Source organism: Ovis canadensis, chromosome 13, assembly GCF_042477335.2.
Source record: "Ovis canadensis isolate MfBH-ARS-UI-01 breed Bighorn chromosome 13, ARS-UI_OviCan_v2, whole genome shotgun sequence".
In the NCBI taxonomy this organism is placed as follows: domain Eukaryota; kingdom Metazoa; phylum Chordata; class Mammalia; order Artiodactyla; family Bovidae; genus Ovis; species Ovis canadensis.
The window spans coordinates 75,263,968-75,291,531 of record NC_091257.1 but is presented as its reverse complement, the minus strand read 5'-3'; the positions used below and the strand labels follow the sequence as shown (position 1 = coordinate 75,291,531).

The 27,564-nt window shown below is 51.2% G+C and overlaps 2 protein-coding genes across 3 annotated transcripts in view; one reads left to right on the top strand and one right to left on the bottom strand.

The window, feature by feature from the left end:
• The window catches only part of FAM110A (family with sequence similarity 110 member A), a 74,375-nt gene that overhangs the window by 33,916 nt on the left and 12,895 nt on the right, over positions 1-27,564 (top strand). The window lies entirely within an intron of this gene.
• Positions 2,086-27,564, bottom strand: part of ANGPT4 (angiopoietin 4) — a 46,999-nt gene continuing 21,520 nt past the window's right edge. For both annotated transcript variants that reach the window (XM_069546867.1, XM_069546866.1), the window contains 8 exons: positions 23,140-23,295; positions 21,493-21,614; positions 18,188-18,420; positions 14,071-14,186; positions 12,421-12,522; positions 10,804-10,970; positions 5,413-5,543; positions 2,086-4,489 (listed from right to left, as the gene is read on the bottom strand). In XM_069546867.1, the coding sequence (XP_069402968.1) occupies positions 4,329-4,489; positions 5,413-5,543; positions 10,804-10,970; positions 12,421-12,522; positions 14,071-14,186; positions 18,188-18,420; positions 21,493-21,614; positions 23,140-23,295 (1,188 nt within the window). In that variant the 3' untranslated portion in view covers positions 2,086-4,328. The remainder of the gene's footprint in view (positions 4,490-5,412; positions 5,544-10,803; positions 10,971-12,420; positions 12,523-14,070; positions 14,187-18,187; positions 18,421-21,492; positions 21,615-23,139; positions 23,296-27,564) is intronic.

The following is a 27,564-nucleotide window of genomic DNA, read 5'->3' as shown; positions in this document are numbered from 1 at the left end:
CACTTATAATATATTAATCAGTTAACTTAAAAGAATTTTGATTTTGGTGAGTCTTTCCCTTTAGTCTCTTAAGCACCATGATGTCTGGACTGTGGCTGTCTGTCTGTCTGTCTTGTTTGCTGCTCTCTCCCCCTCACTGAGGCAGGCTCTGGCCCAGGCAGGTCCTCAGTACATACTTGCTATATGAATGAATGGATATGTGCATGAATGAATAAATACTCAAGTGAACGTGCCAAGCCTGGACATTCACCACTGCCCTGAACCTGCACGACTTCCCTGTGACTAGATCGCAGTCTCCCCATTGTACAGATGAAGAAAGTGAGGCTCAGAGAGGTCTTACAGGGGAGGGTAGAAAGTGCGGGATGTTAAAGGCCACTGGACTTCCCTGCCCTCTGGACACATCCAACGGCAGCTCATAGGATATGTTACACATTTATCTAACATGAGAAGTAACACATTTATGTTGGTTTTGGCCTGAATCAGACTCCATTCTCGGAAGGGGCTGCTCCATCAAAAGATGCTGATGCTGCTTTTGCCAAGGCAACACTGTTAGCTTTCCAAAGCATCTTTCATGAGAGAGGTGAAGGCCCACATGGACACTGTGGAGGGGGGACAGTCCAGAAAAAGGGGACAAATACCCTTTTCTACTGAGACAAACCATCCTGATGCTGGCTACTCCCCTGCCCCCTGCAAAGGGCCACCTTGTACCCCACCCATGGTTGCTGTCTCTGGGCTGTGCACAGTGAACTCTCTTCCCCAGTGTGGAAACTGCCTTTGCTGGAAACATGCAGAGATCTCAGGAACAATGTATTCTCCCTGCCTGGCTCCACCAGGATTTACCAGATGCTAGTGGGAAAGACAGAATAGTCTTGGAAAACTTCCCAGAAGGTTCGTTCAGCCCTTGATATAGGTGGAGAGAACACCACTCCAGCCTTTTTGTGGTTGATGCCAAGATGCCTCCAGAGAGCTCTGGACCAGGGAGGCAACTGAAAGATGCAAGTGCACTGGAGGTGGTGTTGGCTGAGCTACTTGGATGAAACTCTTTCCCCTTTCTGAGCTCTAATTTCTTCATTGCTAAGATGGGGAGAATGCTGGTCTGATGCAGAGAGAGGTGACAAGGCTTCTATGTAGGCACCTGCAGATGTAGGTATCCTTGCAGTTTCTGTAATCAGTGGCTTCAGGAGACCCAGCCAAGGCCAAGGCCTTGCCAGCTAGGCCCCAGGACCCTGTGCACCCAGAGTCCTTTAGCTGTTCATGTCTGCAGCTGTGGTGAGTCAGTGTTGCTGTCTGTTAGGCATCCGCAGGTGCTCTGTCCTTATAGCACAGATGGGAACTATAAAGGTTCAGAGAGGGCCCGGAGTGCTGCTCCAGGGGCAGAGCTGGGACTGTGAACTAGGGTCTGACACCTCTGGGCAGGACACAGCAGTGTCCTTGATAGTCTGGGGCAAACTGGGGATTAGCTGGAGCCCAAGGGACAGGCCTTGGGGGCACAGAGGCTAGCAGGGGCAGGGATAGAGATGAGAGCCGGGAATCTGCAAGAGGGAAGGAGAAAAAGTGAACCCCTATTCTCAACTGCCCAGCATCCCTGCTTCCTGAAGCGGCTCCTCATTTTCTCCAAGGCCAATCCAACGCCTTGGAGGGGACTGACCTCAGTCCCTGGTTCCAGGCATGATCGTGTGACCCAGGTCCGGTTAACCAGAATCACAGTGGTAATTGCAAGGACGGACACAGGACGAGTCCTGGCTGGAAAGAATCCTCTCTTGTTGGAATCACTGGGACAGGGGAGCTTTCTGGCTGAGGGACGTTAAGCAGGCAGAACACGAGCCTGTGGTTGCTGGAGCCACTGTCAGGAGAGAACCTGATGGAGAATGAGGTCAGCGTGATGGATGGCAGGCCTGAGAGGCGAGGAGCGACATCGTTTGAGCACCCAGATCTAACCACACCCGAATCTATCTCTAGACTCCCTGTATGTGAGTCAATCCACTCCTCAGGATAAGTTTTCTGTCCCTTGCACTTGAGAGTCCTGGCACAGAGAAAGAAGGAAAGTTAAAAAGGAAGGATGAACATTAAAAAAAAACAGATATGTGAGGGTTACCCCAATTGGGTTCTTGGCGTTTTTAGACAACTGGGATGCAGGTAGGGATTGGAGCCTTCACCCCACCCAGAGGAGCTCTGTTCCTGGGGCTCCCAGCAGTGCCTATACACTTGCAGTGAAAAAAAAAGAAAATGCTGTAGCTACAAAAATAAAGCACTTACCTTCCCTAGGTCCAGGAGAAGGGGTGGCATGTACTACTAGGGCTGATTTCTCCACCCCATTCACTTCTTTGGGAACTAACATTATTAGGCACCTGCTTCCTGCTGGGCTCTGCTAAGAGGCTGAAAGACACAGTCTCATTTCCTCCTGCCCCGGCACAGACCATCTCCATCTCACAGACCAGATGATTGAGACCTGAGAGGCCGGACCACTGGTTTCAAGTTCAGAGCCGCAGGTCTGTCTGACTCCAAAGTCCTGCCCACGGCACCACGCTGCATACAGTAGATGCTAAATAAAGGCTTGCCTAGCAAATGCTGGATAAGGTGGTGTCAGCCTTCTGGGCAGCAACCTGCCCCTAGGTACTTTTCCCTCCCGCCTGAAATGTCACCATTAGCAACCACACCCTTTGGTTTCCCAGAAGGAGATCAGCAGTAATCTGTGCTGGACTGACTCGGGGGATTAGCACAGGTGGGACTCAGGAGGTGGGGCAGAGCCAGGCGGGACGAAGGTGCCCTGTTTTCATCGCACAGCTTCATCCAGGAGAAAACCTTCTGAAGATAGAGGGGTGTCCGGGCGGGAGGGCAGGTCGGTCCTGAACGGGCCCAGGTGTCGGCTGAGGACAACAGGGCTTCAGTGGCCTCATCAGGATTGACGCCAGTGGCACAGTAATGGGAGTGGGTGGCAGAGTGGCCGTGGCCCCTCTCTCCTCCTGTCCCCTGAAAGAAGCTCATGAGGAGCCCCTGGTTGCCCAGACTCAGCAAAGCCATCTCCATGGATAACTGTAGCATCGCTCTTGGATGAGAGAGGGGGAGACTAGGAGTTCTGGTTTGGAGGCAGGAAGGATCTGGACCCAGCGATTGGTGTCCTGCTCAAGACAGAGTGGGCAGTCCCCAAGAGTCCCTAAACTTGAGAGCTGGCGTGAGTTGGGGATACAAGAAGGGTGGAGGGCAGCCCCAGCCAGAAAACTGGCTTCCTAGGGTCAGAGAAGTGTTGGAGTGCTTAGTTCTAAGACCAAAGACTTAGTTCTAGACACTTCTTCAGTGACAGCATGTCTGTTTCAACCCAAAGCCTCCTTCCAGTTGTTTTTAGAAGCTGTCTGAAAATGTCATGGTGGCCCTCATTGCTGAAAATGGTGAAAACAGCTGGGGGTGGGGATGGGGCCTGGGGTTTAAATCATGACTCAGGAGAACCAATTTTCTCCAAGAGCATCCACAGCCCCAGGAGATGCTCTGAGATAATCAGGCCCCATTTTCAAATAAGTGAATTTGGGGAAAGTGGCCCACTCTAGCCCTTTCATGGGCAGTCACAAAGCACATGACCACATTGATGGCTCTGACAAGGCCCGCAGCTAAAATGCCTGTCTACATTGATTTAACCTGGTGTTTCCCTCCCTCATTAGACCACAGGTACCTTTATTCTCTCTGGAACATATTCTAGAACATTCTAGGGGTAAAGGAGTACCTCTTAGATCTCCTGGAGCCCCTGAGAAACCATGTCTGAGCTTTAGATGCTGGGGCCTAGGAGTGATGGACGGTGTGGGTGCAAATGGCGATTCCCATTATAGGGGGACACAGCTCCTTCAGTCTTGAACAGAAAGTTCAAGGATGTTCAAGGACGTGAGAAAGCTTGGAACAAGAGATGGCCTTTCCAACAACCTGGGGACAGCGTCTGGGCCTCCACCTGGGCGGTTTCCTCCTGTAAATACCTTCCCGCTTGCCTGAAATTCCACCACTAGCTGCATATTCCTTTGCAGAGCCCAGTTAAATCTGCTCTCCACTCATTCAGGATACTGCAACCCTCAGGTGGGCAGGAGGGCCCTGCAAGAGGCAGGAGGGGAGAGGGAAAGGGACACCGAAGAGGCAGGAACCCCCAAACGTCCACCATTTCACAACTTGAGGGGAAAAGGGCCGGAGGCGACTCTTCTGGACTCCTGGGGCAAGGAGGGCTGGCTCAGGGGACCCCCAGGCTGTCCAGGACAAGGTCCTGGCATTGTGTCCTGTGTTCGAGTCCAGCTTGTCCAGGGGATACCACGGCCAAGTCCTCCCATGGGACCAGCCTCCAGGCATGCTGTCCCTTAGATGCCCGAGGGGCGCATCATCATGCGAGTGGCGCGCAGCGAGTAGCTGGGGCCTTGGAAGTAGTGCCAGCGGATGCCGTTGAGCTTGCGCACGTGGTGACGGGCCGGGTAGTAGATGCCGTTGAGGTTTGAGAGGCCACAGGCATCAAACCACCACCCTGGTGGAGGCAAGAGGAAGAGGCTTTAGGGAGGTGGGGATGCAGTCAATAGGGTGAGGGCAGCCCCCTACCCCAAAGGTGAATCAGCGCTGTTGGCCCCTGAGAGAAGCCAGCCTGCTGAGGATGGGGTTGGGTGGGAATGGGCGGGAGATACCCAGACCCTCTCCTCAGCCTGGGGCCTCCAGAGGCTGGGCGCTTGGGTGTGTCCCTCTGATGTCTCTGTCTCTCTTTGCTCCCTGTGACCCTGCCTTTCTGGGTCTCTCTGCCTCTCACCCAGTTCCCATCCGTCTTTCGTGGATGAAACGTGATCTGTGTTTCTCTCTCCACGTTTCCCTCTGTACCTGCCCCCGTCCCCATGCAGCTCTGTATCCACCTCTCTGTCTGTTCATCCTGATGTCTCTCTCATTTCCATCTGTCCCTGTCTCTGTGTCTCTGGAGGTCCCCTCCAATCTCTGTCCCTCTCATTCCATCTCTCACATACCATCTCCCACTCTCTGACGTCGCCCTTTGCAGAAAACACTGCCTGAGTCAGAGCTGGTGGGCAGCTGCCCCTCTGCCCCCGACCCAGGTCTCCCTCTTCCTGATCCTGCTTGGCCTGGAGGAGGGGTGGGGGCGAGTCTCAGATCTGGTGTTGGAGCAGATTAGGCATTTTACCCGCCTAGGGTGCACCCTGGTCCCTACCATCAGTGCTACTCTGAGGTCTTAGGGGGCAGTGAGACCCTGGAAGGGACCTTAAGGACTCAGTGGAAGCAGGGGAGTTTGGATGAGGTACAGCCAGGCCAGCTCGCAAGTGAGTGAGACCCTGACCTGTACCCACTTCTTGATGGCACCTGGCTGCACAAAGACCCAAGTGGGGAGGCAATGAGGGTGTTCAGCCAGGTGAGCCTGTGCAGAGGCATGGGTTCACCCCATCTTGCACCCACCTCCGGACAGCATCTGGGCGCACTTGCAGAGGCAGTTGTCATTGTCTGCGTCACGTGTGCTGAAGTTGGTGCCCTGGAGGACCAGGCTGCTCTGGCGCCCTGCTGAGCCACTGTACCCACTCAGAGAAAGCCTGGAGGCCACCCGGAGGTGGTGATGGGAGAGAGGCACAGAGTCAGGATGGGGCTGGTTGAGGAAGGGGCTCCCCTCTGGTTGTCCTGGGAAGGGAGCCCCATCCTGGGATGCTGGGCCATGTTCCCTCCTGGACTGCCCTCCCTGCCTGCTGCCTCCAGGGACAGAGTCCCCACGTGTGCCAGGCCCCACTCAGCTGGACCTGAGTCTTGGACAGTTGTGAGAGTGATCATGATAATAATAATAATATTAATGAGGACCATGACTAGCACTTTTTGAACATGGACTATGTGCCAGGCATTGTTTAAAGCACTTTACATGAGTTGACTCATTCTTCTTTAATCCTCATCATACCCTAAAACTCCTGTTTTACAGAAGAGGAAACAGAGCTCCTTAGAGCCAAAGGAGCCTGCCCCAAGTGGCCTGACTTGAGAGCTGTGTGCCTTCCCTCACCAGCTGACCATCCTGCAACCCCAGCCCTGTCACACCTCCTCACACTCATCTCCCTGCCCCCACTTCCAGGAAGACTTCCTTGACCACACCAGCCAACATGGCACCCCAACACCTGTGACTTCTACCCTTGAGCCAGCTGGGGAGGGTTTCTATTTATCAGCCTACAAGACACTGGCAGACACCCTGAGGCCTGTGTGGTGATTACAACCACGATCTTTGGGGACAAAATGCCTGTATTCAAATCCCAGCTCTGCTGCTCGCCAGCTGCGTGCCCTTGGGCAGACTGCTTCATCTCTCAGTTTCACTTTTTTCATTTTTTAAAAACGGTAATGATAGCATATTAACCGTCATTGTGAGGGGGTGACCTCAGCATGTGACGAGTGTGGAGCAGCGCTGGCACGCGCTAAGTGCCCAGCATGTTCAGGGCTTGTTGTTATCCGTCCTGTCCTGTCCATGTGTTCCCAGCCCAGGGTGCGCGGCTGGCACAGGCTTCCACTGAGCCTGGCTGAAGACAGTGCTGGCGGCTCATAGCGAGGGAGGGGCTCCACTGACAGCTGCGGCAGGAGCCACTTTGGGAGCAATCGAGGTCTTCCAGGTGGAGGCAAGTGGACACCAGGTGCAGCCAGGGCGGTTCTGGTTCCCCAGGGCAGGGCCTTGTGAGATGCCCCCAGAGGGATCCAGAGGGAAGGTGGTGCCTGGGCATGTGGCCTAGCTCAGTCCCGGTACCTCCCATCCATGGACTGTGCCTGCAGAGAGGGCAGGGCCAGCTCAGGGCAGACAGCCATGAAGCCTCAACTATGCCCTTAAATATATCACCCTGGGCTCGCATGACTGGTGTTGCAAACCCCCTTCCAAGAGGCCCACCTAGCCAGGGCCTCCCTGGGGTGGGAATAGGCTGGCTGGCCCACTTGCTCATATGGTCCCAGCTTTTTGTGGCTGTTGACGGCTCCCCTTAAGGGCTCAGACATGTCACTTCAAGGCCAGGCTTGGGGCTCAGGCTGAGGTTGGGGGTCATGTTTAGTCTGGGGCCGCATGAAGTCAGTGTCGGACAAAGCCAAATGATCTCATGAGGTCATTCAGCAGCATCAGCCCCTTATTGGGCCCAAGTCCTCAGCCTCCCTTCCCTGCTCCTCTGGGAGCCAGAAGGGGGATCTGCGATCTCTAGGGGACCCTCAAGTCATGGGCCAGGAAACCCCACTTGACCCATTTTTCAGATACGCTTTGAACATATTCATGGCCGAGGCCTGGGGAACCCAAACACATGAGTCCTTGGACGTCCCCGAGTGAGATACAGAAAGGGAGTGAGTCTGTGTGTCTGAGTCGTGAGCATTTGGATACGCGTCTTTGTGCCTGCGTGTGTGTGTGTGCGTGTGTTTTGAGTTTGTGCAGCATTATCTATGGTGGGTCTGGTGTGTGCTCTGCAATCTGTCTTTGTGGCTGGGACTGTGCACGTGTTTATCTGCAAGGGCTTCTCTGAGGCATGTTTGCACACGTGGCTGGTTGTGTGCCTGGGCTTGTTTGGGTAGCTATGGCACTTGTATGAGTCTCTGTGCTCTGAAGGTCCGCGTATATCCCCCAGGGGTGTGGTGAGCCCCTCCATACGAATATGTGTGTCTGTGCGTGTCCCTATGTGCCTCTGTGTGTGTCTTGCGCTTGTGCTGTCTGGGAGGGTGGGCACCTCGGGGAGGCCTGTGCCTGCTGCCAGTGCGCGCTGTGCCTTGTCTGTGCCTCCCTCGCCCGGCTCCATGGCTACTTGTCTGCAGGCTTCTGCATGCACCCCAGCTGGGCCCGGAGGGTCCTCATCATTGTATCTGACATATGAGGGTGCTCCTCCTGCCCATGCCCCAGCTGCTGACTGCCAGGCTTCCCCGCCTCTGGGCTTCCCCGAGAGGATCCTCCTCATCTTATCAGGCAGCTGACTCTGGACAGTGGGGGCCCAGGGACCAGTGTCTGTTTCTGCCACTTTCCCCTAGCCCTTCTCTGGCAGTTTCCAAGCCCCTCTGTGTTTTCCAGGATCTTCCAAGCTGTTCCTGAATGAGCAGGGCCTAATCTTTAGGATCCCAGCAGCCTTTGAAAGAGCGTTGGTTAAGTTTACGGTTTCTGTGGCCAGCTAGATGGCAACTCTTCTGTCTGCCCCCTGCCGCCGCCCCTCCCCCTGCCCCGCAGACTATCCCTGCTGCCTGGGGTGTCCTCTCTATCCTCTCTTTGTCTGGAGAATGCCTACTCTTTATAGGCACCATCTCCTCCAGGGAGCCCTCCTTGATAGCACAAGTGTCTCTGTGCTCCTGCGCTGTCCCCTTAGGCAGCTCCTGTACTCCTGGGGGTGTGGGATGACACACTGGACTGTGAACAACTCTGAGGGGTAGAGCGCAGGTCTGATTCTTCTCCAAAGGACCAAGGCCAGCTCACACTTAGCACAGGGCAAATGTTCAATATATTGTTATTATTATTTTGGGGTCGCTAAGGGTCAAATAGCTGTGGGCCCTTTGAGACCTGAGAGTAATGGGCAGGGAGCTTCTCCAGGTTTCAGATAAAAAGTCAGAGGCAGCACATCAAATTCACATAGGAGAGCACAGCAAGTGGTTCCAAATTTAACATAAATGCATATGTTTGTATAAATGGACATAAATAACTGAGATATACATAGATGTAGAGATATTGAATTTCTGTCTTTGGATATATTGTTTATATATCTCTAACATTTACTTAACACTTACCATATGCTAGGCATTTTCCCACAGGTTGTCTCAATTATGACATAGATAGTGTGTTTTACTGAGGCATAGAGAGGTAAGTAACTTGTTTAAGGTCATGAATCCAACAAGTGAAAGAGTCAGGCTTCATACCCTGGGCAATCTGCCTCTAGGGCCATGTTCTTTAGCACAATGAGATATAATACTTTCCTGATATTTCTTCCCTAAGAAAAATGGCAGATCATGGACTTGGGGCCACAGAAGCTGCTGCCCCAGGACTGGGTCATGGAGATGAAATGAAGTTTAACTGTTACATGTGTAGGAAAGGGAGGCACCCCCCGCTTCCTGTTATGCACTGCTATGTCCCAGGCACTGGGGATGGGGACAGCAGTGAATTCGCACAGAGCAGGCCAGCCAAGTGTGTGAAGGGATGGCTTGGGAACAGGAATTGTAATATAATAGTATAATATTATTTGTTGGAAATTTACTAAGTGCCAGTATTAATACTCTATGTATAGTATCTCATTCAAGCTTCACAGCACTTTGAGGTGGGTACACTTTGGGCACCCATTTCACAGATAAGACAGTGGAGGGAGCGACTTGCTCAGGGTCCCTCAGGGAGGATAAAGCCAGGATTTAAGCCTTGGCTTTGGTGGTCAGTGGCTTAAAGAGAGGTCAGCCAGGTGTTGTGGCTACTCACTGGTCAGCTCAAGGAGTCAGGGGGCATTCAGCTCAGCCAGCCTAGCCCAGACCTGGGGATGTTTCATTTAGCTCTAGACCTTACACTTTACGAAAGAGCATTATCAGATTGGGTTGAGTCCCATAAAGAGGGATGTCAGAAGCAGCCAACTGGAGGAACCAGGAACATTCCACCGAGAGAGGAGTTGGGGGCACATCACCGAGAGGCCATCAGAGGGGGAACTAGGCATACAGTGCAAGGAGTCGGAAAGTCACCAGCGATTCTTTGGAAGGAAGTGGCTTCCCATTAATGGAAGCATTCCAGCATGGTTGGATGATGGCTATGGCTGTGGAGGAGGTTCTAGCATCATGTGAAAAAACAGATGACATGTGAGGTCCCTTGTGACTCTTTAGCATGAATCTATGAATTCAACTCTGTCCTGGTTCCAAGATAACTTATCCTCATATCCTCGAGTTTCTCAGAGACATAACATAATGGAGGAGAAACGCAACGAGTTCTGGGAGCAAAAATGAGTTCAAAGCCATGCCTCCCCTACCTTGTAACTCTGGGCAGTTCCTACATCACTAAAGCAGGTATAGCAACACTTACCTCAGAAGGTTATGTGTGTGTGTGTGTGCTTAGTCACTCAGTCGTGTCCGGCTCTTTGTGACCCCATGGACTGTAGCCTGCCAGGCTCCTCTGCCCACGGGGAGTCTCTAGGCAAGAATACTAGAGTGGGTTGCCACGCCCTCCTCCAGGGACCTTCCTGACCCCAGGGATTGAACCCAGGTCTCCTGTATTACAGGCAGATTCTTTACAGTCTGAGCCATGAGGGAAGCCCTCAAAACATTATGGGGAGGATTAAATGGAGCTATGCGCCTGGAACATAGTAGGTGCTCAAGAAATGCTCATTTCTTATTCTGAATGGGACCAAGAACCCAGACTTAGGGGGATGGTGGGAGACTTTGATGATTTTATAAGTTGCTCATATTTAAGCCCATCCTGTGGTACAGAGGTACGGAGAAGCTGACTTGACTCGCCTGAGTTCACACAGCAAGCTGGAGAAAGTGAGAATGAGCCTAGATCTCTCACTTCCCAGCCCGGAGAACTTTCCGTTTCCCCTCATAGCATAGGACAGGCTGGGAACATCACCTCCCCGATTCCAGGCCTCTGCAAAATGATCGACTCAGGGTGACTGACCTTGGAAGGCCCCTTCCCGCTCCCAGCACGGCAGCATCAGTGGCATTCTTTCCACCCCACCCAGTGGCCGGGCTGTGCTGAGTGCTAACCAGCCGCCTCCAGAGCCCATGACGCGCGCCCAGATGGGGGACAGATGGCAGCAACAGGAGACGCCCAGGGACTGACCCCTGGTGCAGACTCTGTAGCCACTAGCCCAGGGTCCCCCGCCCACCCACCAGCCTGGGCCCCAAGCCCACCTGTACAGCTGCCCCTCGCTGCCCAGCTGGAAGTGCTCATACTGGGCGTAGGCCTCGTTGCCTTCCCAATCTTGCAGCTCCACTCGCAGAGAGTAGGTTGCCCTGCTGGTGAGCTGGTGCACCACTTCATTGCCTAACCAGTGCTCTCCGGCTGGGTTGCCAAAGCCCTGGGAAGGGGAGAATGGGGGTGGGTTGCATGTGGAAGACAGAGGCTATGCCTCTGGTTAAGGATCTGGGCTGGGCTGGGCTCTGGGGACATTCACCCAAAGCCACTTTGCTAAATGACCAAGTTCATAAAGAATAGTGTGGGCAGGCCTAAGGGTGGAGCTCCCCAACTTCTAGAGTAAAATGACTAAGACTTTTGTAAATGTAAAAACCTGTTAAAAGCAATTGAAATCACATTTCTATGAAGTTCAAGAACAGGTCAAAAAAAGTCTGTGGTGGTAGAAGTCAGAATAACCACTACTTTGGGGGTGTCTTGACTTGGAGGAGACACAAGGAGGTTTTCTGGGGTGCTGGGAATGTTGCATATCTATCTTTGAATGGTGGTCACATGGATGAATACATATTCACTGAAAAGTCACTGAATCTTACTTAGGATTTGTGCACAGAAATAAATGCCTGTATATTAAATCTCAATTGAAAACTAACTAAAAACTTAAATCAGCTTCATACATGGTAGAGCAAACTTTGTTCAGTGACATGGCAGCCACTGCAAAATTTCAGTAACAGAAATGTAAAATGAAGAGCATTGAGGTGGAAAGTGTCCCAGGGTGACAAGTAGCCAACACCCTTAGCCAGGACAGTAATTCAGCACTAAGGACAGGGCACACCTAAGCCCCACTCCCCATTTTAGCACCACCGATCAGCCTAATGGTTTATAGCCAGCACTCTTTTGTGTATTTCTGCTTTTGAGCACCCTCTTTCTTTTTGCCATTTGAATGATTCTTTAAAACCCAATTGGTTTAAGAACAGTCATAGCTTAATTTGGTATTTATTTTCAAATATTTATCAAATGGACAGCAAGCAGCCACACAAAAAATAGTATTGTTATATCTCCGTTTGAGTATCTTTTCTATTCCTTTTGCTCTTAAAAACTTTAAGAGCTTTTAAGTCAACTTGCCAAAAATCCTTTACTCAAAATTTAATTAAAAAATTGGAAGACAATCAGGCATTATCCCTCATCTTATAAAATGCATGGGGTCTTTGAGCCAGCAATTCTGCATTAAAAAATCTCTCCTTCAGATGTAGTCATGTATGTGTGTTAAACAGTGCATCCAGGGGTGGGCAGCAGAGGTTACTTTTTTCTGTTCCATTTTTTGGTATTTAAATTTTTCCAGCAATGTGTATCTTTTCCAAAAAATAAAATAAAATGAAAACTAAACTTTCGTTTTTAGGATATACGTCAGGACTTGCAAAAAGAAGGTTCAATTTTGGGTGTTGGAGTCCTTGACAGTGAATGTGTGCTGGCCAAACCTGTTTGAAGGGAGTTGGTTTAGGCAGGCTGATTTTTTTTTTTCTGAGAAGGGTTGAGGGCAAACCAGATGCCTGCCCACACCCCACATCCTGCCCCAGGTTTCAGGACTGACAAGATCCTCCCCAGGGCAGCAATGTTACCTGTTTGTAATCCTTCCAGTTCCGTTGGAAATTCACACTGCCATTCTCACGGCGCTGAATGAGGGTCCACCCACCTCCGCTGGCCTCCATGTCACAGAACACCTGGAGAGAATTGAGAAGGTGGGGAGTTGGAAGCCCCTGGAGGCAGCCAGAAGCCAGGTCTAGGCCAGTCTGAGGGTCATCTGACTGACAGAACAGCACAAAACAACCAGGGAGCTTGGTGGTCAAGGGCATCACACAGATTCAGGCCCAAAGCCTTTCTTTCTTCATTTGTCAAACGAGGATGCTGATACCTTCATCTTTTTGTGCCTTAGGTTCTCATCTGCACACTGGAATTGTTGTGAGAATTAGATGAGTCATCCATCTAAAGAACAGAACTCAGTAAACGGAGGCTTTTCATTCACTGTTATTGCAGGGTTCCTTTAAGAATGAAATGCCAAGAGGTGTAAAGTGCTTGATATATGGCATAGACTCAGAAAATGTTATTACAGGGGCTCCCTGGTGGCCTAATCCTAGCAGTTAGGATTCTGTGCTTTTATTATGGAGGCCCGGGTTAAATCCCTGGTTGGGGAACCATTCTGCATGCCACATGGTTGGGACAAGATACCAAAAAAAAAAAGTTATTACACTTGGTGAACAAATGTTTTCTGAGCACTTAGTAGGTAGCAGGCTCCATTCAAGGCATGGAGAATGCCAATATGGATGAGACAAAGAGTTCATTCTTTTGAAGAGCTTACCATCCATTGCAATCACATCTTTCAGTTTAACTTTTGTTTACATATTAATTTTTCAGCCAGTGCAGAAGATTTCAATGTTTGATGAGGAAATACTTGGTGTCTAGTCCCATACTATTAATAGACAAATCAGAGACAAATGAGAGATAAATCAACCCCCAGGGCTGGTTTGATCTACGAAGCTAGCAGATTGATACGGCTAGCAGGTCTAGCTGGAAGACTACTGAATATGAACATCTGGGCAGCTTCAAGATGAGTTTCCAAGAAAGAGTCAGGGGCAGCCCTGGAAGGCTTCCCAGGGTATGTGTTGTGAGGGTAGCAGAGGTTGCAGGAAGGGAAACTGAGGTCCAGAAAGGGGAAAGTACTTGCTCAAGGTGAATGAGCCAAAGTAAAGCTGAAGTTTGAGCCCAGATCTCTTACCTCCCAGGCCAGCTCTTCCCTCTCTATCAGTGTTCCCAAATTTTAGCTATTCACACTTTCCAAATCCCACCATAGCTGAATTTACTTAATTTCGTATAAATATTTACTTTAAAAGTGGTGTCTTTTTTCACTTAATACTCAGACTGAATGCATCTTAAAAAGGGTATCTCAAACTCTTCCACTTTTGGGTTTGGCCCCCAAACCCTCCCTCCTGACATCCACATTTTGCCTTGATTGCCCTCCCTCCACACATTTGATAACTGGTCCTCAAAGTTCAGGGTCTCCATCAGCCCCAGTCCCTAATATCCCACATGGAATAAGCTAGAAAATATCTGCTTTAACTGCATGATCTGACCCCTGATTGGGTCACCCCTACCTTCTCTGGATCTCAGATGTTGGACAAGGCCTGAAGTGAATGTGGGGAGCAGGTCGGGTGAGCAGGGGTCCTTTGGCTCAGCACCCTCTGATAGCCTCAGTCCCCAAGGAGCCCCCTAACCTTTCTGGGCTCTGTCACATTGGCCACATGGATGGTGTAGATGCCACTGGCATTGGCCCCAAAGCGCTGGATCTCTGCACAGTCCTGGAACACCTGTTCAGCTGCCCTCATGGAGGCTGCAATGGGACAAGGTGAAAACAATTAGCAGAGAGCAAAATGCTTCCCAGGTGGCTCAGTAGTAAAGAATCTACCTGCCAATGCAGAGACACAGGAGATTCAGTTTTGACCCCTGGGTTGGGAAGATTCCCTGGAGGATGGCAACCCGCTCCAGTATTCTTGCCTGGAAAACCCCATGGGCAGAGGAGCCTACAGACTAGTCCATGATGTCACGAAGAGTCAGACACGACTGAGCATGAATGTACATTGATGAAGGTGGGTGTGCCTTAGTGATAAATAATTCACCTGCCAATGCAGGAGATGCGGGTTCGATCCTTGGGTCAGGAAGATCCCTTTAGAAAACTTATGAAATTTTGCCTAGCTAAAAATTTATGACAAATTTTGATTCTACTTGACTTAGTATGAATAGAACAGCATATTTCTAATTTAAAAGAAAATAGACAAACAACAAGCAACGAAGGTTTACTGTATAGCACAGGGAACTATAAATAATATCTTAATAATCTATAATGGAAAATAATCTGAAAAATTATATATGTGTATATGTATAACTGAATCATCTTGCTGTATACCTAAAACACTGTAAGTCAACTATACGTCAATAAAATATATATGTTAAAATTAAAAAAAATATATAGTAACCCACTCTAGTATTCTTGCCTGGAAAATCCCATACAGAAGAGCCTGGCGGGCTACAGTCCATGGGGTTGCAAAGAGTCAGACGTGACTGATCAACTAAATAACAAGGTGAGAGGGAAAGGGCCAGATGGGCACTCCTGCCTGCTCTGTGCCAGGTTCTGGGCTGGCAGATGTTGGGGACACAGAATGTATCGGGCCCAGGAAGGTTTCCTAGAGGAGCTGACAGTTAGTTGGGACCTGGACGAGGAGCAGGGATGGCCCAGGTGTAGAAGAGAGGATTGCCTCAGGCTGAGGGAGCAGCACAGACACAGGCTACGACGTGGGGACAGGACTGCTGTGTGCTGGGGTTGGGGTGTGGTGAGGGGAATTTGGGGCTTCCCAGGTGGTGCTAGTGGTAAAGAACCCGCCCGCCAATGCAGGAGACGTACGAGACGTGAGTTCAGTCTCTGAGTGGGAAGATCTCCAGTGTTCTTGCCTGGAGAATCCCATGGACAGAGAAGCCTGGCAGGCTACAGTCCATGGGGTTACAAAGAGTTGGACAGGACTGAACTGACTTCGCACGCATCCACGTGTGTGCACACACACACAAGGGAAATTTGCCTGAGGCCACGGAGAGGAGATGACTCACACCCTGATCTCAGCCCTGAGGTCAGAGGGAGCTCTAGCTGTTCGATGAACTAGAAAGTGTCATCAAGGAAGGAGAGACGGGTCTTGAGATTTCAGTCTTGAACATGGGGCTGAGGAGCGCAGACTGTGACAAGGGAAGAGTGCTCTGGCCAGAGATTAGGACAGAGACTGGGAGGGATGAGACTCGAAGCAGGAAGGGCAGAGATGAGGCTGTTACAGTCTTTCAGGACAGGTAACTGGGGCTCCAGCTCCACTGAGGTACATCTCCATTTCATAGATTAGAAAACTGAGGCCCAAGAGTGAGGTAACTGGAACAAGGACACACAGCTGGATCGGGTGGGAAGGGATCAGCAGGGCTTGCCTTCTCTCTGGGTCTCACTGGGGAGCTGTCTTTAGAGCTCCCTCGGGGTAGGTGGCTCAGGGTCCCCTCCACAGTCCACTCTACCAGCATCTCCTAGGTGAGCCCCTCCCCTACATTCTGCTTGCCCTGGGAGCTGACCATTGGTCTTAAGAGAGGATATTAATATAATTGTCAAATTCCACCAGAGCTCTGGGGGCCTCCAGGCTTAGCAAGAAAAAAGTGACTATTGGTAAATAAACTATTCAAATCCCCTCTCTGGCTCCTTTCGTGGAATCCATTAGAGCTTTAGGCTATGAATCCACCAGAATCCAATCTTTGGGTAGGCGGGTATCCAATAACTAATAATGTTAGTCACTCAGTCTTGTCTGACTCTTTGGGACCCCAAGGACGTAGTCCGCCAGGCTCCTCTGTCCATGGAATTCTCCAGGCAAGAATACTGGAGTGGGTAGCCATTCCCTTCTCCGGGGAATCTTCCCAACCCAGGGATCTAACTCAGGTCATCCACATTGTGGGGAGATTCTTTAATGTCTGAGTCACTAAGTTTAAGGTGGGTATCCATGGACAGGGCTAAAATTCCAGATGGATAGGTATCCTGACCAGGGACAAACCAGAAAGCTACCAAGTGTGTGACTTCCTGTTTTTGGCTTCACGCTTGAACCTGGATCCTGGATCTTGGAGCTGAGGCCCTGTTGAAAGGAGGCTATTATTCCCAGATCGCAAATGAAGAGACAAAAGCCCCCAAATCCATCCCAGTCTGTGCAAACACATTCCCTGGACAGGATCTCCATGGTCTCACTGGCCAGGCCCCTGGTCCCTGGGGAAGGGAAGCAGACATTGGGCCACAACTGGAGACTGGGTTGGCAGTGAGCCTGTGGGGTGAGGTGTTGGCCCCAGGCCCCATGCCTTTGGCTGAGCTACAGGACAAATTTAGGCAGCCTCATTGCCACAGCTCTATGCACAAGCCAGTGATGGGTTGGGGTCACTGTTAATCATGGACAGTATCCACCTCTCTTGCCTGTGGCTACCTCAGACCTTTTCAAACCTCCACCTCGTGTGGGTGCCCAGCTTAGATGGCGCTATGGTGCTGTCCTCTGTCTCCACACTGCTGCCAGCCGCAGCGTCTGGAATCCATCACTATTGTTTGACTCCTGTGCCTTAACGGCTATCCAGCTCCCCACTATGGTGACCCAGCCGCAGTAGGAACCCTTTCCCTGCCTTTCTCTCACCAAGCCATTCTCCATTCCCTGGTTCCAATCACGCTTCCTAAAAGTTAGTCCCTAGAAAATGAGTTAGTCCCACTCTGTTCAAAACCCTCCTGTGACTCCCTGCAGCCCTCAGATTAAAGTCTCCTCTCCTGCACACGGCCTTTTAGACCTTCCATTGTCTGGAAAAGACCATGAAGCTGGGAAAGATTGAAGGCAGGAGAAGGGATGACAGAGGATGAGATGGTTGGATGGCATCAGCGACCCAACGGATTCACGCTTGAGCAAACTCTGAGGGATGGTGAAGGACAGGGAAGCCTGGTATGCTGCAATCCATGGGGTGGCAAAGAGTCAGACACAGCTGAGCGACTAAACAAGTCTGGAAACTTCAGGAACACTGCTAGCAGGGCACCTAGCACATACCAGGCACTTAACAAATATTTGATTCCTCCTCCTTCCCTCAGAGACCCCCAGAGGGGGCTAGCCATTGTTTTTGGCCAGAGACAGTCGTGGAACTATGCTGTTCACTGGTGCACCCCAGCACCCAGCACTGGGCTGGCTCAGTAAGTGCTTGTTGACTGAGTGACTGACTCTGGAACTGAGTGATTGAAGTTGGCCCCATTAGAAGTGGGGGCTGGGGAGCAGGCCCACCCATTGTCCTTTCTTAGGAAACTGATCCAGAGGTGCCTCTCCGCTTCTGTTTGGCCCTCTTGGGTTAGGGGGCGAGAGAAGTCCTTGCAGGGTGGGGTGGGCACTTCTCCATTCTGTAGAGAGGGAAACTGAGGCCTGCAGATGAGGGGGGCAAGCCCAAGGAAGTGGGGATGGAGGGTGGATCCTGGAATCCCCAACTTGTCAGTCTGGGCTGGTGGTGTCCTCCTTATCACCACCCCAAATGAACAGATGGGGAAAGGGAGACGAAGAGAGGGATGGGGCATGCTCAAGGTCACTCATGGAGTCGGGAGAAGGAGTCTGGATTGGTTCCTCTCAGGACTGTGGTTGTTATCACCATGATGACTACTGTTGGTTGTTTCTGTTTCATGGCGGGTAGGGGGGCGGGGATGGTCCTTCCTGCAATGGCTGCCAGAACAAGCATGAAAGGGCAGGAGGGTAAGCAGGGTCTCCCTCCCCTCTGCTGCCCTCCTCCCATACCCGGGGCGCCCCGGTCGCTCACCCGGGCCCTGGGCCATGACGCGCACCAGGCGCTGCACCGACTGGAGCAGCTGGTGCTGCTGGCGCTGCAGGAGGCTGGAGTTGCTGCTAGCGGCGCGCAGGGTGCGCTCGAGGCCGGCGAGGGCGCCGCTCTGGCGGCCCAGCAGGCGCCGCAGCCGCTCCTTCTCGCCGCGGAGGCTGGCCAGCTCCGCCTGCTGCTGCGTCTCCAGGGCTTGCACCCGTGTTTCCAGCGCGCTGCAGGGAGGGGAGGGAGCGCACAGGAGTGAACCCGCCGCCCTCACCGTGCAGTCACAGTCAAGGGCTTTTCCCTGGGTCCTCGGGTGAGGCTCAGACCGCACCGAGGCTCGGAGAGGTAGCGTCCTGCCTAGGGTTCCACAGCAGGGAGGTCCATCCCCACGGATAGCAGAGTGAGGAAGGGAGGAAAGAGAGAGCTGGCCCTTCAGTAAAATGCCTTAGGGTCCAGTAGAGGAAACAGGCGGGGTGGAAGGGACACACCAGCAACCAGGTAGCCGTGATCAAATCCCAAATATGTGTATCCTTTGACCTAGCAGTCCACTCACCAGACAACTTCCAGGGGGCATGGACAAGAATGTCCTTTGGGGGAGTTGGTTGTAATAGGGAAAAACAAAACAGCCAAAATCCACAACAGCCAGGAGTGGCTGAGGCTGTTCTGTTCTGGTTTCCCTGGAAATGATCTGGAGCAGTTCCGAAGAGCAAGGAGGCTGAGCTCCCTTGTGCAGAAGGGAAAAGAGGCCAGGGACCTGGAGGGGCACACCACTGCCTCTAGTCTAACCCCGCATGTGAGAAATTAAAAGAGAAAGCAAAAGCTATTAATGTAAATTGTTGAGGGATACTCGGGAGCTTATAGGAAGAGGCGTGGATAGACATATGGAAGGACATGGTGGTACTTGTGTTTATAGAGAATGAAAGAAAATCCACTAAGTGCTGGTACTTCTGCGGAGCAGGTTTGAGCAGATGGAAATGAAAGGGAAGGGGTGGGTGGAGGGGGCCAACTTTCCTTTTCATTTTGTACAAGTGTCTATTGTCTGAGGATACAATAAGCAGGAGGCATTTTTGTAATGAGTTTTTTTAAAAAAGAAAGAAATTTTTTGACTCAGCTCTTGCACTTCTGGCATTTTGTCCTGCAGATTTGTTCACATGTGTGTTCAATAAGGTATGGGAACAATATTCACAGCACCACGTGTTGGAATCATAAGAGACTGGAACAACCTCAGTACCCATTAATTGGGCACTGGGGAATATATCTGGGGACAGGCGTCCAGTGGAACATTATGCAGCTGGAGAGAAGAATGCACAAGTGTGTCACACAGTTATGGAACCATCTCCAGGATAATTGAAAAAAACAAAAATGAAAATACCATCATGCCAAAGAATAGTATGTTCCACTTGGGTTTAAAAAGGTTAAAAAGGAGACTGCAAGGAGATCCAACCAGTCCATTCTAAAGGAGATCAGTCCTGGGTGTTCTTTGGAAGGAATGATGCTAAAGCTGAAACTCCAGTACTTTGGCCACCTCATGAGAAGAGTTGACTCATTGGAAAAGACTCTGATCCTGGGAGGGATTGGGGGCAGGAGGAGAAGGGGACGACAGAGGATGAGACGGCTGGATGGCATCACCGACTCGATGGATGTGAGTTTGAGTGAACTCTGGGAGTTGGTGATGGACAGGGAGGCCTGACGTGCTGCAATTCATGGGGTCGCAGAGTCGGACACGACTGAGCGACTGAACTGAACTGAAAAAGGGGACTATGCATACATATTTGCCTCTGCTGCCAGTGGGTGGGTAGCTGAGAGATGAAGCAGAAGGGAGATATTTTCTTATGTACGAAACTATGCCAGCCATTCTCCAGTCTAAGAAAATGAGTCCAGCCAGGGCTGGAGGAATTTCCCTGGACCCCAGACTATGCCTCAGGAAGAGAGAGGATTTGGGCACACCTGGATTCTAGAATTTTAGCTGTCTCCATGGGCCAAGCACGTATTGATGACACCCTCCATCTTCACTGGTTTCTGAGTGTGGTGGTCGCTCAGTTGCGTCCAACTCTTTGCAACGCTATGGACTGTAACCTGTCAGGCTTCTCCATCCATGGGATTTTCCAGGCAAGAATACTGGAGTGGGTTGCCATTTCCTTCTCCAGGGGATCTTCCCAACCCAGGGATTGAACCCAGGTCTCCCCCATTGTGGGCAAACTCTACCGTTTGAGCCACCAGGGAAGCCCACTGGTGACTCACTGGTTTCTAGGCACTTTAATTCATTTCAGAGTCATTGGTAGTGTCCCAGTGCTTCCCCCTCCCTTGGGGTGGGGAGTAAGAATAAGGAGGTACACAAACTATCATTAATGGTCCCCAGATCACAGGGAGCTTGAGGATCCTTGTGTCCTTATCTTGACTTAGCATATAAGCTACAATAACATCTCATTCTGTACATAGGCCTGTGACTGCTTACCTGTGTGGGTTTTGCTTTCTCCACCAGCCTGAGCTTGGCAGGTTTTTCTCTACTCAGCTCGAAACTGAGATGAAATCAGCTTCAGAGGTCCATGTCTCTGGCTTATCTGTACCCCAGGACTCTTTCTTTGTAATTTAAAGGGTGTTCCCTTTGTGTTTATTTGCTTATAAATGCTGAGACTCTCTGCTAATACAGATAAGAAACATCACTGTGGTTGTTTCTAGGAAGGAGAGGAGTTGGTAGGGGAGATTATATTTATTTACAGATATGTAGATCAAATTAAGATGTACAGGGTGAATTGTATGGTATGTAAATGGTGGTTCAGAAAAGCTGTTAAAATCTATAAAATAAATAAAGGAAGATAGAAAAGAAGGAAAGAAAGAGAGAGACAGAGAGAAAGAAGACAGGAAGAATCAGGGTGTCCCAAGTCCCAGGAAAATGCCTGTCTCCTGTCCCCTCTCAGGACAGGGCGGTCCGGCCCCATGCCTGCCTAGCCCCTAGCCTCAGCCTCAGCCAAGCCCCAGTGTCCACCTTCACTCTCAACTTTAGTCTGATCTCCTACCCTGGTTTCAGGCCTTGCCCTAGCCTGGCCACATCCCAGCTCTAGCTCCAGCCCCAGTGCCCCCTCACTCCAGTCTTCAGGCCTCTACCTCTGGCCCTAGCCCCCATCCTGGGCACTAGCTCAAGTCCACCTTTTCATTTTGCCCCCTCCCCTCCTGACGGAGCCCAGCTCAGGCTGGTTCTGGGGCTCACCCTGGATCCCCAGCCCACTTGGGTCCCAGCCCAGTCCTGGAGCTCAGCCCTGGTCCCTGCCCCTGCCCCGTGTCAGGGTGCCAGTGCCCACCTGTTGTGGCCCTGCAGCCGGTGGAGTTCATGGCCCTGCAGCAGCAGCTGCTTCTCCAGCTTGTTGGTGGACAGTGAGGTCTCCAGCAGCTGGATCTCCATTCGGGATGTCTGGTTCAGGACCTGCCCCGACAAGGGAGGTGGGGAGAGGGGGCTTTGTAAGCCCTTCAGGAGCCCTGCCCAGCAGCCACGCACTTGACCTCAGGCCCTGCCATTCCAGAAACTTTCTGACCTATTTACACCCTCTCACTCATAGACCCTAATATTGTGGTCCTTTCTTTCATTCTGCCTTGTTTCTGGAAATTCTTTCCCAACCTGTGCACAGACCATGACACCTCACTAGGCTTGTGATTATCTCAGATTTGCTCTTCCCCATCCCTGTACATGGCAGTTCCATTCCTCCTGCCATGTATGTGGGAGGAACCACCCTTGACCTCCCCCCCAATATCTAATCCGTCAGCAATTAGATATTTGCTCCACCTTCCCGATGGCTACATGACCACTCTCCTGCCCCTCCATGACCCGCTTGGCCCTGACCTCCATCTCTCACCCTGTGTCCTGTACTGGCCTCTTCACAGGGCTCCCTGTCCCTGACCTTGTCCTCTACAGGCCTCTGTCTGCTTGGTAGTCTAGGGTAGACTTAAAATGTGGACCCTCTGCTCAAAATCCTCCTGTGGCTCCCACCTCACATGGTGGTGGCCGGCAAAACCCTGTAATGCCATCTGCCCCCATCACCTCTGACGTTGGCCCACCAGTCTCCCTGGGTCACTCCAGCCATACTGGCCTCCTTGATGTTCCTGGAGCTTGCCAGCTCTGTTCCACCTCGAGGCCTTTGCACATACTGCTCTCCCTGTTGGGAAGGCTGTTCTAGTAAGCCTGACCCCAACCCTACCTTCCCAGCAGTGCCTTCCTGGCTGTATTGTCTAAGCTTGCAACTTGTCCCTCTCGCCACTCTGGGCACACACTCTCCACCGGTCATCTCGTCCTTGCTATTTTCTCCCTAGCACTATCACTGTCTCATACACATGTTATTGATCCTGTTTCTTTTCTTGGCGCTCATTAGAAGGAAGCTCCAGTGGGGTACGGATGCATACCTATTTTATTTACTGCTGTAAACTAGAATCAGGCATCTCCAACAGTGCTTGGCACATAGTAAGGTTTAAGAAACACGTGGCCCTTTGTCCGCTATCTTTTCAGCCATTCATTTACTCACCCTCTCGCTTATATTCCTGTCCCTTTCCTTCTTCCCTCTTTGCTACTCCCTGTGGCCTCCTCTTTCAGAGTTGTTGTCCCCCTGAGGTCTAATAAATAGGTCTAATTTGTTATCCACATTTGCCTGAAGCACTGTGAGCCCCCTGAGGGCAGGTGTGTGTGTGCTGCTGAATCCCAGCTCGGACCGGACATGGGAATCACAGAGGCAGAAGAGCCAAACCCAGTGTCTACCGTCCGCCCTCTTCCTGCTCTGGGCTCATGACCTGGTGGGAGACAGTTCTGTGATGGGGTCATCAGGGAGGGATCACAGGGGGCTGTAAGGTCAGAGGAGGCTCTGACCTTCCCCAGGGACAAGAGTCAAAGCAAGATGACTAGGGTTATGAGCCAGCCCGGCCAGCCACGGTGCCCCCAGTACCACCCCCTCACCCTCTAGTACCTGAGCCTCCACGTCGGTCAGCTTGCGGGTCTGGGCAGTGGTCTGGGTCAGGAGACTGGTGCCCAGCTCCAGCATGGTGGCTGTCTGGTTCTGGACCATGTGCTGCTGGGCCTGTGCCAGCTCCAGCCTCAGGTTCATCTGGATGTACCGTTCCAGCTGTGAGGGGAGAGACAGTGCACTGGGGTCATGGGTAAGGGTTAGGGGAAGCTTCCTGTCCCTTCCATTAGTCCCCTGGAAGGACATAGAGCAACTGAGGGAGGCCTTGATGCCAAGTTAGGCTGCCATCACCTCTTGCTTACTCTATTTGTTGCTTTCTCCTCAACCTCTCTGCCTCCATCCTTGTCCCATACACAGCCCATTCTCCACTCAGCAGCTGGAGGGATCCTGTTAAACTGAAGTCAGATCACACTTCTCCGCTCAGAACTCTCCCAGGGTTCCTATCTCACCAAAGTCTTCCTTGGAAAAGTCAGGGAGGAAAAGCCAAAGTCCTCCCTGACTGCAGGTGCCTTTATGACCTGGTCTCCTGCTACCACTCTGGTTTCCTCTCCTAGTCTCCCTCACTCCACTCCAGACACCTTGCCTCTGTGACATCCTTCCAACACAGCAAGTATGGCCCTACCTCAGGGCCTTTGAACATGCTATTCCCTCTCGTCTGGATCCTACCACCCTACACCATCTACAAGGTTCACTCCCTCATGTCATTTCAGTTCTCTTCCAACCCCTTATCATGCCCCGGGTTTGTATTACGTATTTATTTGTTTCTTGCCTTTTAAAACTTGCCCTTGACATGTTAATGCCATGAAGGCAGGAGCTTGGTCTTGCTCTTCACTTTATCTTCATATCTAGCACAGTGCTTAACATACAGTGGGTGTTCAAAAAAAAAAAAATGTGTTCAATAAGTCACTAAGAGGGGAAGCAGCAATTGTCATCATAGTCCTCAGTCATGCCCATGACTTAGCTTCGTAGGACTGAGCCAACAGCAGGAAAAGGGGATGCATCTTTCCCTATACCGGAGTTTGCAAGTCCATCCATCAAACCAGACTTTTATTTTCTGGCCCCCTCCATCTGTGAAATGGAGTTGAACTGGCCAGTCTCCAAGGGTCCTCCCAGCTCGGATATCTTGGGATCTGACAAGCTAATGTTCATTTCTTTGACAGGGCTGCGTTTTCCCAAGAGCAGGAGAAGCTGGCATGAGACCAGGATCAAATTGCAAAGGTGAACGGCCTGTTCTCAGGGCTCAGTGCCTGAGGACAGAGAGCCGGTGCCCCTCCTCCACTCGCTCTCCATTGGGCATATTTGCTGGCCTCTCGCCACTATCTCGGTCCCCCAGCTCTGGCTCCTTCCCACCCTCTGTCACTCAGCCCTCCAGGAGGTCCAACAGGGCAGCTCCCAAGGTCCCTGGGAAGACTGGTGCTTCCCAGGGAGATGGGGTGACCTTGGCTGGGGGTCAGGCTTCAGCTGCTTCTTCCTTAGTCTCTTCACCTGTCTTTCATCTCAACTGTCTGCTCCCATACCTCCTTCACCTCTGTGCTTTCTAAGGGGGCATGGCTCGATGTAGTGCAATGTCAAGTCCTGAAGGGGGCGCAAATGGTGTCGATCAGAGCCTTGCTTCTTCTTTTTTTTTTTTTTTTTAAGAGCCTTGCTTCTTAAAGTGCGTCCTTCGGGCAAGCATCACCAGGGAGCTTGTGAGAAATGCAAGTTTCCAGATCCAGACCTACAGAATCAGAAATTCTGGGGAGAGACTCAGCCAACTGATGCTTGCTCAAGTGGAGAGGTCACAAAGAGGACTTGAGGACCAGGGAGATAAGTGTGTCTGAACTTCTCAAGCCTTTGTCCCTTTGACCCCTGATTTCCTCTCCTGCCCCAGCCTCTGCAACAGGCAAATGTGTCCAAGGGTCCGTCGTTAAAAATTAAAGAAAAAAAAATATCCTTGACTCCACAGATTCCCTCTATTGTGTCTCCAATTTCTCTGCTTACCCCCAAACAACATAACTTCTTGAACAAATTATCTCCATTTTCCATGCTTACCTTTAAAAAATAATATTATTATGGTGTTCTTCACACACACACATTCACACAGCATAAATAATAGTATAATAAAATCTCTGTATTTACTACACTCAAGAAAAAAAATACAACCCATATGGTTGAATCCTGTGCACCACTGACCTGTCCCCAGCCCTGGAGAGACTCTTTAACACACCTCGTTGTAATTGTCTTTGATGAGGGTGGTCAGCGGACACTTCTGTGTCCTCAGCTTACTCTCCATCTCAGCAGCAGTCACACATGTGGCCACTCTCTTTTTCTGGAAGTACTTCCCAGGTATACCCTCCCCTAGTTTTCCTTCTCCCCTCCCTATTCCTTCCCCCTCCCCTCCCATACCCCCTATCTGATTCCTTTTTCAGGCTTCTTGGGGGGCTCTCATGCCCTAGTCCCCCTGGGTATTCTCTCTGTAGGTCACAGTTGCCTAATTGGGGACCACTGGGCCTATGAAGAGAATTCAGGGGGTCCATGTACTTGGGTGAAAGAATAATTACATTTTTTTTTGTTCACTGCTGCTGCTAAGTCACTTCAGTCGTGTCCGACTCGGTGCAACCCCATAGACAGCAGCCCACCAGGCTCCCCCATCCCTGGGATTCTCTAGGCAAGAACACCGGAGTGGGTTGCCATTTCCTTCTCCACTAACCTGTAATAAAAATTTGGCATTTCCTTCAATTACGAGCCAAGGTCCCAAATCATAACACTGTTAGCCGATCCTACAACTGGGCTTCCCCATAGCTCAGTTGGTAAAGAATCCGCCTACAATGCAGGAGACCCCAGTTCAATTCCTAGGTTGAGAAGATCTGCTGGAGAAGGAATAGGCTACTCACTTTAGTATTCTTGGGTTTCTCTGGTAGCTCAGATGGTAAGAGTCCACCTGCAATGTGGGAGACCTGGATTCGATCCCTGGGTAGGGAAGATTCCCCGGAGAAAGGAAAGGCTACCCACTCCAGTATTCTGGCCTAGAGAATTTCAAGGACTGTATAGTCCACGAGGTGGCAAAGAGTTGGACACAACTGAGTGGCTTTCACTTTCAATTATGAGCAGAGATTCCAAATCATAACACTGTTAGCTGATCCTGCAACTTCATTACTGACAGAAATCACAAATATTTCCTATCACAGCATAGATATTATTACAGTGTCATAAAATACCGATCATGACTTCAGAATAATGGACATTCTCAAACCCACCACTGGGTAATGTTACAACTACAGCACATTATAATCACAATGTCACTAGGTGTTCTTATTTTATGCATTTGAAAGCAATATTCTGGACTTCTCTTGTGGTAGAGTGGATAAGAATCCGCCTGCCAATAAAGGGGACACGGGTTCGATCCCTGGCCCAGGAAGACTCCTGGGAGCTACTAAGCCTGTGTTTCCCAACTACTGAGCCTGCAAGCTCTAGGGTCCACAAGCCGCAAGTACTGAGCCCTCGTGCTGCAAGTACTGAAGCCTGTGTGCCTACAGTCCGTGCTCTGCAACAAGAAAAACTACCACAATGAGAAGCCCACACACTGCAAATAGAAAGTAGCTCCTGCTCTTCTCAACTAGAGAAGAAAGCCTGCAGGCAGCCACGAAGACACAGTGCAACCAAAAAAATACGTAAATTTAAAAAAAAATTTTTTTAAAGTAATATTCTGAAAAAGTATCCATAAGCTCCACCCAGGACCAGCAGCCCAACCCCCCAAACTGAGACCCAGAAAACTTGCCTAAGGTCACCAGCTGATGGCCTGGGTTTCAAGACTCCCTGCTCAGGGGGCTCCTCAGGTCTGCACAGCAGGGCTGGGGCCTCAGGGTAGCTTGGGGTCCTCTCTAGTAATGGGAACCCCCTAAGCACTCTGATTAGTCCCCTATTTGTTCTGTGGCTGCAAATGACTGGGTGGGCGAAGGCCACCCATCACCCAACTTGCCATGCCCACTTGTGGGCTCTAGGATGGTAATCTGGGCAAGAAGGGACCCAGTTCAGCCAGCCTGCAGCTCTGATGAGTAAATGTCAGCCTGTGTGTGGGGGTTGGGTCCAGCCCAGGGCTCAGGCACCAGCTGGAAGGGTGGGAAGGGAAAAGTCCTCATGGAGGGGCAAACCTCAGATGGGATCTGCCCCAGTCCCCCAGCCCCGCTCAGGATTGGACCTGCCCATTCTCTGTCACCCTCCTGCTGGTAAACTCTCAGGGCTGAGATGGGAAAGAGGGGGCCTGCATCTCCACCACACCCCTCCCCCAGCCTCCCCCCCCCCCACCCCCCCCCCGCCTGCAAAGAGGTTGATCTTTGGCCCTTGAGCTGCCGTCTTCTCGCCTTGGCCCTGAGTTTGGTTCTGGCTCTGCTACGCCCAAGCGTGGGCCTCTAGCAGTTGAAGGCTGCCTTTCCCTGAGCTTCACTTTAC